This window comes from Columba livia, chromosome 6, assembly GCF_036013475.1.
Source record: "Columba livia isolate bColLiv1 breed racing homer chromosome 6, bColLiv1.pat.W.v2, whole genome shotgun sequence".
Taxonomy (NCBI): domain Eukaryota; kingdom Metazoa; phylum Chordata; class Aves; order Columbiformes; family Columbidae; genus Columba; species Columba livia.
The window spans coordinates 21170827-21188456 of NC_088607.1; the positions used below are offsets into that span (position 1 = coordinate 21170827).

The following is a 17630-nucleotide window of genomic DNA, read 5'->3' on the forward strand; positions in this document are numbered from 1 at the left end:
AAGCGCTCCCTTCACCTTCTTTACTTTTACAATGATTCACTTGTTTGGGCCATGCCTTTCGCCAGTCCGCGTTGTTAACATTTTCCTAAACACTTCAAAAAATAAACACATGCACACACCAAACCCCCAACAGCCTCATCTTGGAGAGGTCCCAAGCTTTTAAACACTGTTTGCCCAGCACCGCCGGCTCTGACAAGACAATAATAACAGGGGAAGCTTTTTAAAACCAATTTAGCAAATGCAGAAATGTAATTTTAATGAAGAATCGATAGCACAATGGTTCATTTTTCCTGGGACTCCTTGTTGGAGCTGAGAGAGACTTTCAATCAATGGGGAGATGGAAGGGGGGGGCAGAAAGAGAGAAAGAAAAATATTCGCTCAGTGATGTCTTTAGCACTGGGAATTTTTCTTCTTTTCTTTGAAGCTTTGTTTTATTTATTATTTCTTTTCAGTCGCGAAGTCTTTACTAAAACGCGGCCGTAGCAGCAAGGAAAAGACGAGTGGACAGATAAATTAATGGACGGATGGATGGGCAGATAGATAATCTTGCAGAAGCACAAAGCCAGGCGCTCAGAGGGGCAGACTTCACAGGACTGCCTTCCGCCCCTCCCAAGCAAACGGGAGAGTCTCTGTCCCCGCCACCCCACCTGGGAGGTGCCCAGGCCCCTGAACTGAGCGCTGCCAGCTCTCGGGTGGGCTGCGTCACCACACGGGTTCCCCCGCCGGCCCCGGCGCGCTCCCCCCGCAACCAGAGCCCACCGCCTCCCTTTTCAACTTGGAGGAAGTTCCTCCTCTGTCCCGCATCCCCCACTCCCTGCCACCCCCTCTCCGAGCACATTTTTATGGTAATAAGACAACAAATTAATCTGCTGTTGCAACAAGACTTCCCTACAGGTAGCCACTTTACGGGAGGGGGCAAGGGGAAGCAGATTCAAAGTACAGGCGCTGCCCCCCCCTCGCAAGACCCCCCCAGGCCCCTTCCTCCCCGGCTGCACAGCCCTGATACACTGGAGCAGGTGAGTCCCTATCCACTTTTATAAGCAGCGTTGCATTTGCTTTGATTGTTATTTATTTTCCCCTCCTTTTAGCTTGTCCCAGCTCAATAGAGCGGCGTTTCTTTCTCTGGCTTTTTTTTTTTTTTTTTTTTTTTTCGGTGGTGGTGGTGCTCTGGTGTGTGTGTGTTGTTATCTAAACCGTTTAGTTTTGGGTGGTTGCGCCTAGATCTCGAAAGTCAGCGGGGGAAAGCAAGACACCCAAGCGGGGAGGAGAGAAGCGAAGAAAAGGCCGCGGCGGATCTACTGGTTTGCAGCCGTCCCGGGGAGACGGGCCATTAGGCAGAGGAGCCATGGCTCAGAGCTCAGGAAGAGCAGGTAAGGGCGGGGGGGCGCTGAATATTCAGCAGGGAGGGATGAGACCGTCACCCCCAACTCCCTCCTTTGCCAGGAGGCAGCCTGCCTCTGCTGTCCTCCGCACACACCCTCCTTGCACCGCCAGATTCTCGTCTAACACTTGCCATCTCACCTGCTAAATGCCCCCCTTTCCTACTGGGTGCCCCTTTCAGCCCCTCTCGAAAGGCCGGATTCCCACCGTGTTTACCGTGAGAGCTTCGCAAGGACCCGCAGCAGAACCGCCAGACGCAAGCGAGAGCTGGATAGAGCCCCGTCTCCGCCCGGCCCGGCCGCCAGCGGCCTCGGCTGCTCTGCCTCGCCGACCCCCGGCGCCCGGGCCTGCCGTGCAAGCCCCCGCCACCCGCTCTCAGCCCCTGGCCTATTTTACACGCCGATTTGGGCAACTTGTCCCAGTCCCACAGTTTTCTCCTGTCCGTAGAAAGTTCAGGGCACAGCATAAACTCTTATCTCACCGTCTCCCCACACCGTGAAACTTTGCTCGCTGTGGCGACTCTTTTGCTTCTGGACAAGTGCTGACCGCCCCTGGGGGCTCCCTAGCAGTCCCGCGCTTCGTCGCTCTCTGTAGGACCGGGGCGCGGAGCAGCTGCGCCCCGGGAGCGGGGCTAAGGCGGGCGGGGGCCGGGACTGGGGCAGCATCGCCCCCGCGCGGGACTGCGGCGGGGTCGCCACTCTGGCTCTGCGCCCCCCGAAACCTGCCCCGCCGACAGACGGATCTCCAGATCGCGGCCCCCGCCCCCCCATTTCCCCGTCGTCAATTTTATGATTTGCAAACAAAGCTTCAAACAAACCCCGCCGGAGAGGAGAGGTTTTCCTCGGCGCTGACGCTCGCGGTAAAAGCACAATTACTCTGTTTGGTTCCCTCAAATTACATATATAAACGGAGCTTTTAACTTAGGGATTTTAGGGAAAAAAAAAAAAAAAATACAGAAACCTGAATGGAGGTTTAAAATGCAAACGTCGCCGACTGTCAGCACAAAGCCATGCTGCTGCCCCGGCTGCCAGCCGATTGCTGAAGGGGAGAAAAGCTCCGGCGAGCGCTGGGAAGCGGGGCTTGCAGCTCCGGCTTGCTTTTGTCGTCTCTGGTGAAGTCGCAGTGTGAAATATCTCCTGTTTAGAGAGTGATTCAGGTGCACAAACAGGGGGACACGTACGGGAGGCAAACAAAAACACCCGCCCTTCGAAAACACACATCTCTTTTCTGTCGATAGATTCCTCAAATATAAATGTATGTGCACCACCTCAGTAAATCTTAATATTAAGTATGCCGTATGCGTGTATATATGCGTATATACATATATACATGTGCGAGCTTATATTTTCATAATCGAACCAATTAAATCTATTATATATGTTGTATATTATATATAAAACCGACAAATATTCACCAAAATGTAAAGGAAAATTTTAAAGGCTACGAAAAAGGCCTCCTTAAAGAAAAAGGCCACAGCGGCGTTTTTTCGCTGTTCTGCACCGAAAATCCTCTAAGTCGAAACTGAAAAAAAACCTTCAGAAAGTTTGCAACCCCCTCTGTTCCTTTTCCCTTCTGTGTTTTTAAAGGATCTGCCGAAGTCCCTTTGCATCTGAGGTTTAAATAGGGAGATCAATAGAAAACAGTTGTAATGATCTAATTAATTATGGCAAAATTAAAAGCGAGTAGAAAATCAATCTCTGATGGTGTTGAAGATGGAATTAAATTGATAGTCCATCTGTTCACCTCCTAGACCGTATAAATATGCAACCCAAGGACGGAGCTAATGGGATCAAGCTGCCTGGGAGACTCTCTCTCAATCTCTCTCTTCTTTTTACTTCTTTCTATCCCGAAGTTCAGCCCTGCAAACCCAGACTACCCGTGCTCCCACTCGCAGCCCTGTCTTTACCCAGCGTTACTCCGCTCGTTGGAGACACGCAAAAGACGTTTGTGTCGAGAAATTCAAACCGACAACCGCAGCCCGCAAATCTGAGGGTAAAAAGCCGTATGGTTGGGGGTGTAAAAAAAGGGAAGCTGGGGAGACAGCGTTCAGTGACAGCGTGTTCCCTATCGGGCTGGTTTTATATCAAACGGACGGGCTTGATGATGATGATGATGATGGTGGTGGTGGTGGCTACAGAGTAGTCTGAGGATGGTCTCCCTCCCTTAAGTGTCTCTTTTCCACCGGTCGGAGTTTCAGAAAACTCATCCGTTTCTTTAGCTGGATTTCTACAAAATATCGTGTGTGCGCTGGCACGGAAAGGCGACACACTGAATTAGTTTTGTTTGTCGGGTTTTTCTGACCCTGCGAAGCTCTAAGGGCAGAGACCCAACGGGAGGACCTCGGTGTCGCCCTGTCCCCTCGCCAGCCCCTCCACAGACCTGCCCGTCCCTGCCGGGCTGGCCTTTCCCGGGCGGCACCGGGTCCCCGCGCCGGGTGTCCCGCGGGATGCCCACAGCCACGCGCGTACCCACCGCCGTGGGGCTCTTCTGAACCACCAGCACCGCTTAAAAAGAAAAAGGAATTGGTGTCATTGCTAAATTAGAGAAAGACCACGGAATTCCTATATTTGCCCGTTAGAAAAAAATATAGTAATAAAGAAATACCCTTTTCCCCACATTTCCCCGCTGATTTGTTGGTGCAGAGTGCACGTTAACGGCATAGAGAGCTCGGGCGAGCTGTCGGGTTGGAGGGGTTCCCCACTACTCGGGCCCTCTTTTAATTGTGAAAAATGAAAGCTGGGTGCTGCTGTTCCGTTGGAAAACAACCGAACAAAACAATGATGTTTATTGCCCGGGTTAGAGCTGCGTGGGGTGGGACGGAGTGCGGCGAGGGGGGTGTCGTCTAAATAAGTGAAGCCTAAATATAAATCAGCTCAGACGGCGGGTCCCAGGCCCGGCTCTAACCGCGTGTGCACACCCCCACCGCCGCGCCGTGTCTCTGGCGAGCGTGTGCGGGCGAAAAAAACGATCGTGCCTCACCAGCTTGTGCTTATGTAGCTCTGCCAGAACCCGAGAGCCGATGGGGAGAGTCCCTCCGGCTTCGCCCGCCTTCCTCAGGGCCGCGCCGGGCCGGAGCCGGGCTGGAGCCGATCCCGCAGCCCAGCGCAGGGCAGGAGCGGGGGGTGGGCGGGGGACCGGGCCGGACACTGCCTGCGAGGACTTCCCTGCCAAAGTTTGCCTTCTCCTCACACTTCCCCAGCCGGCCAGAAAGAGTGCCCGGGGGGAGCAGCCCGCAGCACCAATCGGATTTATTAATTGATGTATTGAAAAGAAGGATTGATTGACATCTCCTAATGGAAATTACAGCCCCGCTTTCCTGCTGAACGCTGCCCTCTCGGCTATCCCTTCATAAAGAAACCCTTGAGGCGAAAGGTAGATTTTCATTTAAAGTGCCCCGTCCTCAATTTCACAGATTAGATACATTTTAAACACAGACACACATATTGCAAATTAGAAGCTAATTTAATTATAAATCAAAACTGGGCATAAATCTGCACTCACCACAAAGGATCCATTTAGCAGAATGCAATCACCTCCCCTAACCCTGGAAAACTGCCTTGCAGAAATAACACTCTATATACATTGCCAAAGTTATGGATTGTGCACAGTTCAAAGAGATCCACGGGAGACATTTTTTTTCCCACTCTGGGGGAGGGCTAAAGCCCCGTGTGTCAGAAATTAGCCGATCACATGGTGACAATTTCTCTTTCTCCTAGAGAAAGGAATTCTCCGATAAATAAAAGTTTGCATAGATGTAGAAGGTTGTAATTCTGAACTTACAGGCTGGGAGGGAGTCGGAAGCGGCAGATTTTTGAAGTCCAGCAGGTCAGGATCAACAAACGCGCTCACACACGCACACGCACGGACACGCACACACGCACTCACAGAGCCGGGGTTCGTATTGATTAGTGACGCTGGGTTTGCAAACCTCAGAGAGGAGAGCAAGGAGGGAAGGGATCGGGGTGCAAGAGAGGAGAAGGCAAGGCAGGCAGCTAGCAAAAGCGCTCCGCGGTTCGGAAGAGCTCCATCCCGCCATCCCGGATCCGCTCGTCCTCTCTCCTGGGCTGCGCGCCGCTCTCCCTCGCCCGCACAGTTGCTCCCTGACTCTGTCCCTCTCCCCAGTCTGCCCAGCCGAGGCAGCCAGGGGAGCTGGAGGGGAGATTTGGTGTCTGCTCACAGTTCAGTCCTTCCCCGCCCCCTTCTAGCTTCTCTTTTTAAGTTGAAATTCTCCGTTTCTCTCTTTCTTTTATTCTCTCCTTCTCTTCCTCCACCACGCTTAGAGACTCCCCTTCTTTCAGCCCCTCCGTTTCCCCGCATACTCCATTCTCCTGCCTCTCGTTCTGTGTCTTCTTCCTCAGATGCACTAAACTCCGAGGCCATTAACAACTGATGTTAAAGAGAATTGACTCTTCCTGCCAGTCTTTTTAATTAGGCGCCGAACTTGGGCTTTCGTGGCTCCCAGTCAGGGGAAGGGAAGGAGCGAGCCCCTCTGTGCGAAGGGGACAGGCGGAGACAGAACCGAAATCGTCCGGCTTTCCCAGAAACAGGGAAGGGGGGAGAAAGTTTCCCCACCAACTTACGACCAGGTTCTCCTGAAGCCCTGCAAGCTCCTGCCTTCCCCCTCGCCAATTCAAGCACTGCTTGGCAAGCAGTCCCCCCGCACCCGGCCGGGCAAGCCCCAGCCCTCACCTGCGGCTCTCGCACTGGGCAGAGGGCCGAGCCAGGTCCTTTGTGCGTTTCCAGCCTTTGTTTAGCCGTGGAAATGAGCCTGCCTTCCTCAACCCAGCTCCCGGCGCATCCCCTCGGAGCACAGAGCCCTCCGTGGCGCAGGGAAGTGGGGGTAGAGGCAGGACTCAACGGGGCTTGGGAACCGCTGCCAGAAACGCGACCGGGGCAACTTTCTCTGGGGAGGTGGATTCGTGTGTGTATAGAAGTTGTTCGGGCTCAGCTTGGCTGAGAAGGAAAGGCAAACGTGAAGGGGAGAGGAAGGGAAATAAAAGAAAGAAAAGGGAGAAAAGAGAGAAAAGAAAGAAGAGAAAGAAAAGAAGGAAAGAGAGAGAGAGAGAAAGAGGGAAGAGAGAAAGAGGGAAAGAGGGAAGAGAGAGAAAGAGAAAGAAAGAGAAAGAGAGAAAGAGAGAAAGAGAGAAAGAGAGAATGAGAGAAAGAGAGAAAGAGAGAAAGAGAGAAAGAGAGAAAAGAGAGAATGAGAGAAAGAGAGAAAGAGAGAGAGAAAGAGAGAGAAAGAGAAGAAAGAGAGAGAGAGAAAGAGAGAGGGAAAGAGAGAAAGAGAGAAAGAGAAGAGAGAGAGAAAGAGAGAGAAATAGAGAAAGAGAGAAAGAAAGAGAGAGAGATAAAGAAAGAGAGAAAGAAGAGAAAGGAAGAGAGAGAAAGAGAGAGAGAAAGAGAGGAGAAGAGAGAATAAAGAAATAAAGAGAGAAAAGAGAGTAATAAAGAAATAAAGAGAGAAAGAGAGAAAGGAAGAGAAGGAAGAGAAAGGAAGAGAAAGAGAGAAAGAGAGAAAGAGAAAAAGAGAAAAGAGAGAAAGAGAGAGAGAGAAAGAGAGAGAGAAAGAGAGAAAGAGAGAGAGAAAGAGAGAAAGAGAGAAAGAGAGAGAGAGAAAGAGAGAAAGAAAGAGAGAAAGAGAGAGAGAGAAAGAGAGAAAGAAAGAGAGAAAGAGAGAAAGAAAGAAAGAGAGAGAGAGAGAAAGAGAAAGAGAGAAAGAGAGAAAGAAAGAGAGAAAGAGAGAAAGAGAGAAAGAGAGAAAGAAAGAGAGAAAGAAAGAGAGAAAGAAAGAGAGAAAGAAAGAAAGAAAGAGAAAGAAAGAAAGAAAGAAAGAAAGAAAGAAAGAAAGAAAGAAAGAAAGAAAGAAAGAAAGAAAGAAAGAAAGAAAGAAAGAAAGAAAGAAAGAAAGAAAGAAAGAAAGAAAGAAAGAAAGAAAGAAAAGAAAGAAAGAAAGAAAGAAAGAAAGAAAGAAAGAAAGAAAGAAAGAAAGAAAGAAAGAAAGAAAGAAAGAAAGAAAGAAAGAAAGAAAGAAAGAAAGAAAGAAACGTATCGAGAGATATCTACACTTTCTAACGAATGTGCGAGAAGTCTGCTCCAAACTTCCCCCGCCGGCCCTGCGGAGGGAGCGGAGGGGATCGCAGTGGCCATCCGTCTCCCGTCAGGTGTCTTTGTGCGATCATTTTTGGAGCTGTGAATCCCAGGCAGTCATTACCACACTTTGGCCCCTCTGACTGCTGGAATACCCTTTCCAGGGACTTTAATGGGCAAGCCATAGGGTTTTCGCTGATCAACAGCAGTTTCGCTCCCTCCCGTTTTTATGGGTGATTATAGTTAGGGGTTATATAAATGTTTTTGCGTGTGATAACTGTAATCCTAACATTTGCAAATGGCCCGGAGGCAAACTAACCTTGGACGGGCAGAGAGAGGGAGGGAGGGAGGGTCTCCCATTACTGCTGATTAAAAGGAGACTTTAATAAGCGTCTAATTCACTCATCGGGAGTTTTATGGAGAAATTAGAGCAGGACAAAAAAAAAGACATCTCCAGTGCGGGGGGAGGAGGCAGCAGAGGGGGGCTCCCACGCCTCTACCCCAGTAGCAGCCGAGGGCAAAGGGAAGAGGCAGCTGGGCTTCGCCAGTACCGCGGCCTCCCGTCATGAGAGGGACACGAGGGTCTGGGCCAGCTCCTTTGGGTCAGAGGAGCAGCACGGCCCCGCTGCCCACACACCCCACCCCTGCTCCGCCGCTCGGGGGCAAAGAACTGAGCAGGCGAGGCCGAGGGGTTCGCGTACCGGGGAACAGACAAAAGGGGAGAAGCGTGGCAGGGGTTTTGGGAAAAGGGGACTATGCCGGCCCACCGAGAACGCCTCGCTGGGAGCCAGGTCCAGGGACCCCGCTTTCCGCGAGGGCTCCCCCACCTCCCTCCTCCGCGAGGAGGGGGCAGGGGACAGAGGCTCAAGCTCGGCGCCGGGAGCCGTGTGCCCACTCCCTGCCTACCTGCCTGGGGAGGAAGGGGGCAGACTCGGGCGATCTGCGCCAAGATCGTCCCCGTCCCCATATGTCTGTGGCCCGGGAGGCTTGGAGACTCGCCCCAGCTTAGGCCGGCCCGGTGCGCTAAGAGGCGGCTTTGTTGCAGAAGTGTCTCTTCACATTGTTGGCTTTTTCCCTCCCTCGTTCTTTCTTTCATTTTTTTTTTTCCCCTCAATGAGGCTGTAAAAGGTCTCCGGCTTGTCTCGTTTTTGTGGCAAACGCTCTCTTGTAAAGAGGAGAGGTTAAAGTGTCGGTGGCTGAATAAAGAGCAGCACACGTGGGCTATTACCATTCAGGGCAAACAAATGCAGAGAAGGGAAAAGCCAGCAGCAGGCAGGGCGAGGGGGGAGCGCGGCCCCCCCGGCGCACACACGCACCCGCCCCGCTGGCAGGGCCCGTCCGCCGGCCTCCCCGCGGCCCCGGCCTCCCCCAGACATGCAACCCACCCATGGCTCACAAAAGAGCGAGAGAAAGAAAGAGGGGGAGACATGAGGGGGTCTTAGACGGGAAAAAAAAAGAAAGTAGCTTTAGGGGGAATGTGCTGTGGAGTGTGAAATTGCAGCCCGTGGTGCTCCATATTGTACCAGAAGCTCTCCAAAAACTCATCCTCCAACGTGACCAGAGGTGCTTAGAGGGAAAGAGAGGGAGAGGGGCAGAGGGGCTCCGAGACACAGGGGGAGGGGAAGGATGGAGGTCTGTTATTATTTTCGCCCTCTATTTCTATTAATTGTTCGTTTAAAACCTAACTTTCTGTTTATTTGTTAAACTGGGCCACCAAGAGCAATCTCGGGTCTCCTGAGCAGAGGGGCTGGAGGGGCGGCAGGGCCCTGTCTGCCTCCCTTTGCACTGCCCAGCACTGCCCGGCCCGGGAAAAACCTCCCAGGCAGCTTTGATTCACATCTCTACGCTGCTGCCCGGCACTCCGGCCCTGCTCCATCGCCCTCTCCCTGATGGAGAAGATAACATCCCAGCACCCCTGCAGTGAAGGAGTGATCCCTAGTATGGACACCCCTTTCCTCTGGATCATGGCTGGACAGAAGCCGTGGGATGTCTACTCAGGCCAGAAATCACTCTGTCCTCAGACAAAGCACCCCAAAATTCGCCCAGGAAGGTTTTATGAAAGCGCCCCTTTCCTTGAAGACCACTCACACACACGCCGACATCTTTCCTTAAACGCTCACATTCCTGCCTGGGCTTTTTTTTTCTTTTTTTCTTTATAATTTCACAGCTTGGGATTTCGCCCTCAACATTCCCACTCGGAAATTAGATGTCGCAGGTCACAAAAATACATATGTATGGTCAGCACAGATTTGTCCTGTAAATTTGTAAATATGACGCTGGGAACTAAGGGGAGAGCTAAACCGCTTCCAAAGTACCAAAATCTAGGCTAAAAGCGCTCGCACGCTCAGCAAGGGGAAGACAGGCGGTGTGTTAAGCCGAGGAGTCAGCAGCATCTCAAGATGATATAAATACAAAACTTCTGCCACCGCAGCTCACCGTCCCGCTAGCCACAGGCCGCGTTTAACTGGTTTCCAGTGTAATCAGCGACAGACAACCCACAGAAAACTGGGAGCCAACGTGGGCGCAAGTCGTAGCTCTGAAGGCAGCGGTGATGGCAGACACAACAATTTTGCTTCAGGCCTGACTTCTGCAAGGGGCTCCCCTCGCCGCCGACCCCTTTTGTTCCCGGCAGAGCTCCCGTCCCCGCGGGCCGCGGAGGAGAGGAGGCCATGGCCGAGAGGAACGTTTGTTTAACCTGATCCCAGGGACCAGGGGAGCTCGGCAAAGCGTCGGCGAAACCAAAGCAGCGCGGGAGACTAGAAATACTTCGGAGAGGAGCTGACAGGGCCCTCGCGGTTATGTGTATTGGGGCCGGGGGTGGGAAATAGGATAAATGGAGAAGATTTCGGCTTGATCAGCTGGAGAAAGCCGGATAATGAAGCACATCGAAAGACAGCTATCGCCGCAACTCCCCCCAAAAGTTTATTTTTCTTGAAATTTCCGCAGAGAGGCGGTCGCCTCTTTTGAAGTGTAAATGTTTCTAGCTTGCGGGGGGCTGGGCTAGCGAAGAAAGGGGAGATCCTCAGATCCTCTTTGAGAAAGAGTAAAAGAAATAAAAGAAGGGGGGGAAGAAAGAAAAGGGGAAAATAGAGGCGGAAAGGTTCATTTCAAGTAGCACGGGATAAAAAGTACCAAGGGCTGGTGAAGTGGGAATGGGTTGGGGAGATGGGTGCGGAGCCGTGGGAGCGGGAAGAGGCCCGTGGTCTTGGCCTCACCTGGACCCACAGGGCACACAGGGCCCCAGGACAGGCCGGTATTTTTAATCTGGGTAGACATAAATTGTTCGGTGTGTTTAAATGTTGACAAAGCAATTCTTCCAGGAAGTCTTGTGTAGGAAGGGGCAGCAGGTGATACTGTCGTATGTGTGGTGGGGGAAGGGGACGGTGAGCAGTGTTCCTCCCTTTCCTTTCCTTTCCTTTCCTTTCCTTTCCTTTCCTTTCCTTTCCTTTCCTTTCCTTTCCTTTCCTTTCCTTTCCTTTCCTTTCCTTTCCTTTCCTTTTCCTTTCCTTTCCTTTCCTTTCCTTTCCTTTTCTTTCCTTTCCTTTCCTTTCCTTTTTCCCTTCCCTTCCCTTCCCTTCCCTTCCCTTCCCTTCCCTTCCCTTCCCTTCCCTTCCCTTCCCTTCCCTTCCCTTCCCTTCCCTTCCCTTCCCTTCCCTTCCCTTCCCTTCCCTTCCCTGTCTTGTTTTACCAGGCTCGGGGCTCTCCCATTTACACGGGCTATCTCCGCGCCGTGGGACGCAAGCTTCGTTTCGCAGAGCGCTCACGTTGTGTATTTCTCGAGTCTTTTATTTCTGCCTTTCTCTTCAGTGAGATGGGGTAACATCAACAGGGAGTGAGGAAACTACGGCAAAATACATTATCGGGAGGAGCTTTTGGATCCGCCGGCTACCCCCGCCACGGCCCACCACCAAGCTGTTATCTCCTCATGGTACAATCAACAGTTAGAAAGGCACAGAGCATCTCTGAGAAAGACAAATCTGAACTCCGCAAGTGCGGATGACTGCACAGTGAGGGAGGCAATGAGGAAGTTCCCTGAAAGCAGAGGCCCTGGGGATGGGGTGAGGCAGATACAACGCCAGAGGACGAACCCTTCCTCCCCACCCGGTATTGCTGGGGGTCCCACCGTCACCTCCCAGCCTCTGCTTTCTTCTATGCCTGAGCCCTGCCCGAGGGACGCGGGGCGATCGGGGCTGCTTGGAGTGGAAGGGATAAAAGGAGGGAGACAAGAAGGCAGGAGGAGAGCTGTAAAGGGCCGTTTCCAGCCACAGGCAGCGCGGGAGGCAGCTGGCTTAACGGCAGCGGCGATCAGCGCGCTGCCCGCCCCGCCGCGAACCGGACTTGCTGTTGTTCGAGGGACTCAACGACCACCGGGCCCGGGCTGCTCTGCCGTCCCGCCGGCAGGTGCGTGCGCGGGGCTGGGGCTGGCGGCCGCCCCGCCACCGGCCGCGCCCGCCGCCGCTCCTCGCGCCCGCCACGCCGCCAAGCGACCGGAGGGCGCCATCTAGGGGCCGCGGCGGGGAGCGCCACCACCGCCCCACACCTGCGCCCGCCGGCCGCCCCCTCCGCCCCTGCGCGGGGGACGGCCCCGCCGTGGCCCCGGCTGCCGGGGGAGAACGGCTGATAAAGGGAGTCGGCGTGTGGGCTGGGGGCGCCGCGGGTCGGATGAGTTTCGGCCGCCGGGGCAGGGCCGCGGCCGAGAGGGGGGCACCTCCGGTCTGGCTGCGGGGCTGCCTGCGTAGGGCAGCGGCCGCTCGCAAACTTGGCGTTCGGCGAGAGTTCCCCGGGCGGGGCGGAGAGTCGCCTCCGCCGGCCGGGCGGCAGCGAGCGCCGCTCCTGACCCGGCGGCGGAGACCCCCACTCCTGCGGCAAATGCCCCCTTCGCGGGGGGCTGTCGGGGGTTGACACCGGCGTCTCAGCCGTGCCCGACGTGCCTGTCCGCAGCGCAAACCCGAGCGCTGTCTTACGCTACATGTAACCGTCGGTGGTGTAAATTTTTTTTTCTTTTCAAATCGTCCTTTTTTGCACACAAGGGAAAGAGAAAGGGCTGTGGGGGGAGAGAAAGATAAAACATCAGCTGAAGTGCCAAAATGATTTATGAGACAGTGGAAAGTATTTCATAGAGATCTCTCAGAGATTCTTTACTTAAAGCACTTAGAAAACAAAGGGGCTGTTTCGTGACAGACAAGCAAAGGGATAGTAGAAGCTGAAGAAGGAAAAGAGCAGCAGAAGAAAGTACATTCATTTCAGGCGATCATAAACTCACAGTCTGAAAATCAAAATTGAGCTGACAGTAATTTGTATTTTGCCTTTTTACCCCTGGTTATGAACCTAAGAAGGCGTTTCTCCCTTACTCTCTGTTGCTGTGCTACGTGAAAGCCACGTCTATTTTAGTCGTAGACTTACTTGTCAAATGACTTTTAACTCCCACTCTAGCATCTAAAACAAACAAACAAAAAAATCCCCAACCAAACAAAAAAAGAGCAGCAAAGATGTGGAAACCGAGAGGTTCGATTTGCTGCTAATTCACCAAAAGCGCGCGAAGGGAAACTTTGCCACGACTGAAATGGGCCCAACCTATTGGTTCAAAGAGGTGCAAGAAGCTCTTTCTGTCTTTCTTTCTGTCTTTCTTGGTTTTCTGTCTCTCTAGCTTCTATGTATTTATCTTTCTTTTTCTTCTTCATGTCTTTCTCTCTTGATCTCTCTCCTCCCTCTCTCTCTCTCCTTTTCCACTCCTCACCTCCTGTCTCCCTTTTCTTCCCCGTCCGTCTCCCACTCCACTAGATGTGTATCGAATCCATCCCTCCCGTTTCACTCCGAGTAAAGTCTCCGGTAAAAAAAGAGCGGGGCGTGCGAAGGGACACGAAACTACCAAGCCGTACGTGCGTGTGTTAAATAAGGGAGTTAAATTTCCAGAGCCGCAAGTGACAACAAAGCGGGCCCTCGTCCCTTCCCACGGGCCGGGCAGGGGCGCCGCCGCCCCGCACACGCGTGGCCCGGGGCGCTCCGGAGCGCGCGGCCGGGGCTCCCCCGCCGCCGGGTCCCGAAGGCGGCGGCCCCCCCGCGCCGAGCGCCGCCGGCCCGGCCCTCCTCTCTCCTCTCCCCTCTCCTCTCCTCTCCTGGCCGCGCTCGGCTCGGCGCGCTGGCGAATCAGAGAGTGTCGGAATCTATTGCCTTTGTCTGACAAGTCATCCATCTCCGGGGAGGCGGGCGGGGGGCTGAGGGCGCTGCGGCTTTTAGAGAGACACACACCGGGAGCGGAGGCTCCAGTCTCCGGCCCCGGCTCCTCGCAAGCACTTCCCACCTCGGGCGAAAGTCCGCCGGGCGCCGGATCCTCCGCTCGGCCGAGAGGAGGGGGCGCACCCGTCCGCCGCTCGCAGCTTTCCCGGGGATTGCTACTCCGCTTTGAACTTAAATGAACTAGCCCCGGACCGCGGGAGGAGGAGGGAAAGCCGCGTCCTCCTGCGCTTTCTGCCGCCTGGCCGCCGGCCGCACCTTGCTCGGGCACCCCCTCCCCGATGCTGGGGATGCTCTGAGCCCTCCCAGCCATGACACCCACCTGCCCCCCGGCGCCGCCAGCCCCTCGCTCCCACGGACTCTGCTGACTTCGCCGGCCTCGCCGCCCCGGCCCCCAGAGCCGGCGCAGCTCTCCCGCCCCCCGGAAAGTACTTCGTTCCCCGCTCCGCCGGGCAGGGGGCCCAGCGCACCCCGCCGCTCCCTTCGTCTCCTCTCCTTGTGTTTTTGTTTTGGTTTGGTTTTTTTTTTCTCTTTTTTTTTTTTTTTTTCTCCCCTAAGTCTTGAAGTTGAGTTTTAGAGGCGACACGGCGGCTTCAGCCGATTTCTTCCCCTTCCTTTGCCTCCCCATGGATATGCACTGCAAGGCAGACCCCTTCTCAGCAATGCACCGTGAGTACTGGAGCCCGGCTCCTTCTGCTGCTCTCCCTCTTTCTCTTCGCTCCATTCCTGTTTTTCAAACCATTCTTCCTCACCTGATCCTCCTCCAGATTCATCCTTTCAGCGCCAGCTTCTCCTCCCCTGGCCGAAACCGGGCTTAGAGAGGCGTTCAGCAGGCAGGACGGGCACCGGGGGGGAGCAGAGCTCCGCGCCGGTGGTGGGGCGGGGGCCAGGACCCCCAGCCCGGGGGGCAGGGGGCTGTGTGCGGCTGTGCCTGTGCTGCCTGCCGTGTGAGTGCCAAAGAAAACACCCTTCCGAAACAGATCTTTCCTCCGCAAAGGCACTTTCCCCATCGCCCCTCAGACAACACGAGTTTATTGCCACTCGCGTCAGCACCGGGCTGGACCCTGTCGCTGCCCCGCCGGGCCAGGGTTTCCCGCAACACTGCGTGGCTCTGAACCCACGGTTTCCCCCGCGATCTGATGCTATTTGTTTTTATTTCGGATTTCAGTGGCAGAGAGGGGAGAGGACAATTTAAAATTAATGGCGGGTTGGTCGGTGGCTGTTCCGTGCTTCGGTTTGGTTTGGTGAAAGGCTGGACTGCAGGAAAAATAGGACAATTGTATGGCTGAAAGATCTGGCAGCTTCGGAGGCTCCCGAGAAGTCGCGATCCCTCCTGGTTTATTTACCAGATCCCCGATGTGCATTTTAAATGTATTCCTGGCACAGAGGAGAGTGCGTTCGTGATATATTTTCATTTTAAAGGACCCTTCTATAAGAGGGGGATGAAAGAAAGCGAAAAGACCCCTTTACGACGGATTGTAATCAGAAATTTGATGGATTTTAATTTCATCGCATGGAGGGAAAATAATTCTGAGATTTAAATTAAAGAAAAAAATACAAATAGAAAGCCGAGATTGAGAGCATCTTGAGTCAGGAAATGAATAATTAAGAGCAATTTGTAACTTTTGACACCGAAACTTTTGAGGACACGCCCTGCCTGCTGCATAAAAACAAACCGAAAAGATAAAAAATTGAAATGCTTGAAGATAAAAAAATCGCGATTTTGCCCCGAGAAGGCACAGAAATACAAATCCATAAGCAGATCCCCAAATATGGGTGTGGGTAACTGTCCTTCTGTTTCCAAATTATTTCCCGGATACATTGCTTAAAATGTAGGGTTTAATTTTTCGAAAGCCTTTAACAGAAAATAGTCCGTGCACTGGACATTATTTTTAGTTTTCAGCGCTGCGACCTGCTTTCAGACGCGACTGCAGTAATTCTGCCTCCGGTACGATCCGGAACATGTAGGCAGCCGAACGAGGCGCTTCGCTGCCTCTGATTTTTAAAAAGCTCTAGTGAGATTCGTCAATAATTTTGCCTTCCGATTAAAAAAAAATAAAAATCAACATTTGATTTGTTCCCTAAAATGTATTTATAGAGCTACAGACCTGGGTATTAGTTAGCAATTAAAATACATACGGGCACGGGCTCCTGACACACAGACACGATCCGTACAAAAGCGGTATGACTGGCTGGGTGCATATATATATAAAGACGTCGGCACTTATACGCAGATAACTACACATAAATATCTTACTGCTCTGACAGACACAACATTAGAAAAACACGGAACAGAGCAAAGCAAACTCGTGTGAAAAATATCCGGGCTGCAATAATTTGAATTATTAATTTTTAATCTTTTTTGCATCTGTTGCATTCTAATACTTTGTAATGCGAGTTATAAAAGGTGCTTTGAATTATTTATCATGGAGTTGCCGAAGAAAATGCTGTCTTGTAACTTTAGAGGCAACATGTGCAGAAGGGCTTCTGAACAAATGAAGAAAACACACAGCAACATATACCTTCGGGTTTTAGTGGAGGGAGATAAATACCCGCCCCCCTTCCCCCCCCAATCCTAAATATATTTTAAGAAAGACTAACAAAAGAATGCAACAAATAACCCGGGTTCATTGGGGAAGGGGCAGGGAAGCCAGCCGGCGCCCTGGTCGAGGCGGCTGGGAGGGGATATGTGGAGGTGTTACTGGAGGGGGGGTGGGATGGAAAAAACTCTATTTGTGCGAAAGGACTTGGATCGATCGCAGGGCAATGAGAGTTTCCACTAAGTTCAGAGCCAATAAGTCAGTGTCAGAAGCAGGGGAGAGAAAAAAAAAAAAAAAAAAAAAAAAAACAACACAAAAAAACCACCTAAGCGAAAATACAAACAGATCATTTTTCAGCAAACTGCAAAACGAACTAAGATCTCTTGGCGAGGAAGATACAGAAGGATAGGGTTGTGTGAAAGGAAAGCTTTAATACAGTGTGCACTCCACAGCTATATCAGCTGGATATTCCAGAGACAGAGACAACCAGGTAGCAGCGCCAGCGCCTGCGAGTCCGCATCTCCCCACACGCTCGGGCAAGGGCGAACTGCTCCTGGCTCTAACGCGAACCTCCCCAGGTGCAAGCGGTTCACAACCGCCTGTATTGCTGAGTCCCAAAAGGAGATGTTCCCCTTTATTTCCGTCACCCTGTTCCTCCTGCCCATGCTTAGCAGGTGCATACTTATTTTTTTTTCCCCCAAGTTATCTCTCGAAATAGTGAAATTTCGGGGGGGGAAAAGCGTTTCTAGCAGTCCTGCCTGGGAAAGAGCATGTTTTTGCCTGGAAAGAGAGTAACAGAGTAAAAGGGAGCATTTTAAATTCTCCCTGGATTAGATTTGTGTGGGGAGAAAAAAAAAAAGATGGAACCGTGAGACGCTCTCAGATTTTTTTTTCTTTCTTTCTTTTTTTTTTTTTTTTAACTGTAAGATTTTTCATTTAAAGATCGGAAGCTGAGGAAAGAGAGGGTCTGTCTGTAAACAAACTGCGGGACACAAAGTATTTTCTTTCTCTTTCCCTACATTTCTTTCCCTTTCTCCTTTTCTCTCCGAATCCCTTCGACTCGCATCCGAAAACAACGGGAGATAACGCGTTGCACGGGGGACATGCCGCGGGGTAAGGGAGGGCGGGGTTCGCCAGTAACTGTAATTGACAATGTGATAGAAAATCGTGGTAAGAAAATGAAAACAGAGAGGAAAAACCCAAGAGCAGAGAGAAGGGGGACTGCGGCAGGGTCCGCCTGGAGCCGCTAAACAGCTGAGCTCCGGAGTTTGGGAGCGCATCTCTCCCCAACTCTTGTGAGGGGAGCCGGAGTGGGCACTGTCTGCATCCTCGCCCCACCGCGATGGTCGTGAGGAGTCGCCGCTCCGGCGTCCCGGGCGGGGACGG

At 52.6% G+C, this 17630-nt stretch overlaps 1 protein-coding gene across 18 annotated transcripts in view; it reads left to right on the forward strand.

Moving 5' to 3' along the window:
- Positions 1-857: 857 nt before the first annotated feature.
- The window catches only part of PAX2 (paired box 2), a 96617-nt gene continuing 79844 nt past the window's right edge, over positions 858-17630 (forward strand). For 10 of the 18 annotated variants that reach the window (XR_010473318.1, XM_065066540.1, XM_065066541.1 and 7 more), the window contains exons 1-3: positions 885-1016; positions 1222-1370; positions 14263-14373. Coding sequence is in view for 17 of the 18 variants with exons in the window: in XM_065066540.1 (XP_064922612.1) it covers positions 1346-1370; positions 14263-14373 (136 nt within the window). In the remaining variant the exon portion in view is untranslated. 18 annotated transcript variants of the gene reach the window in all.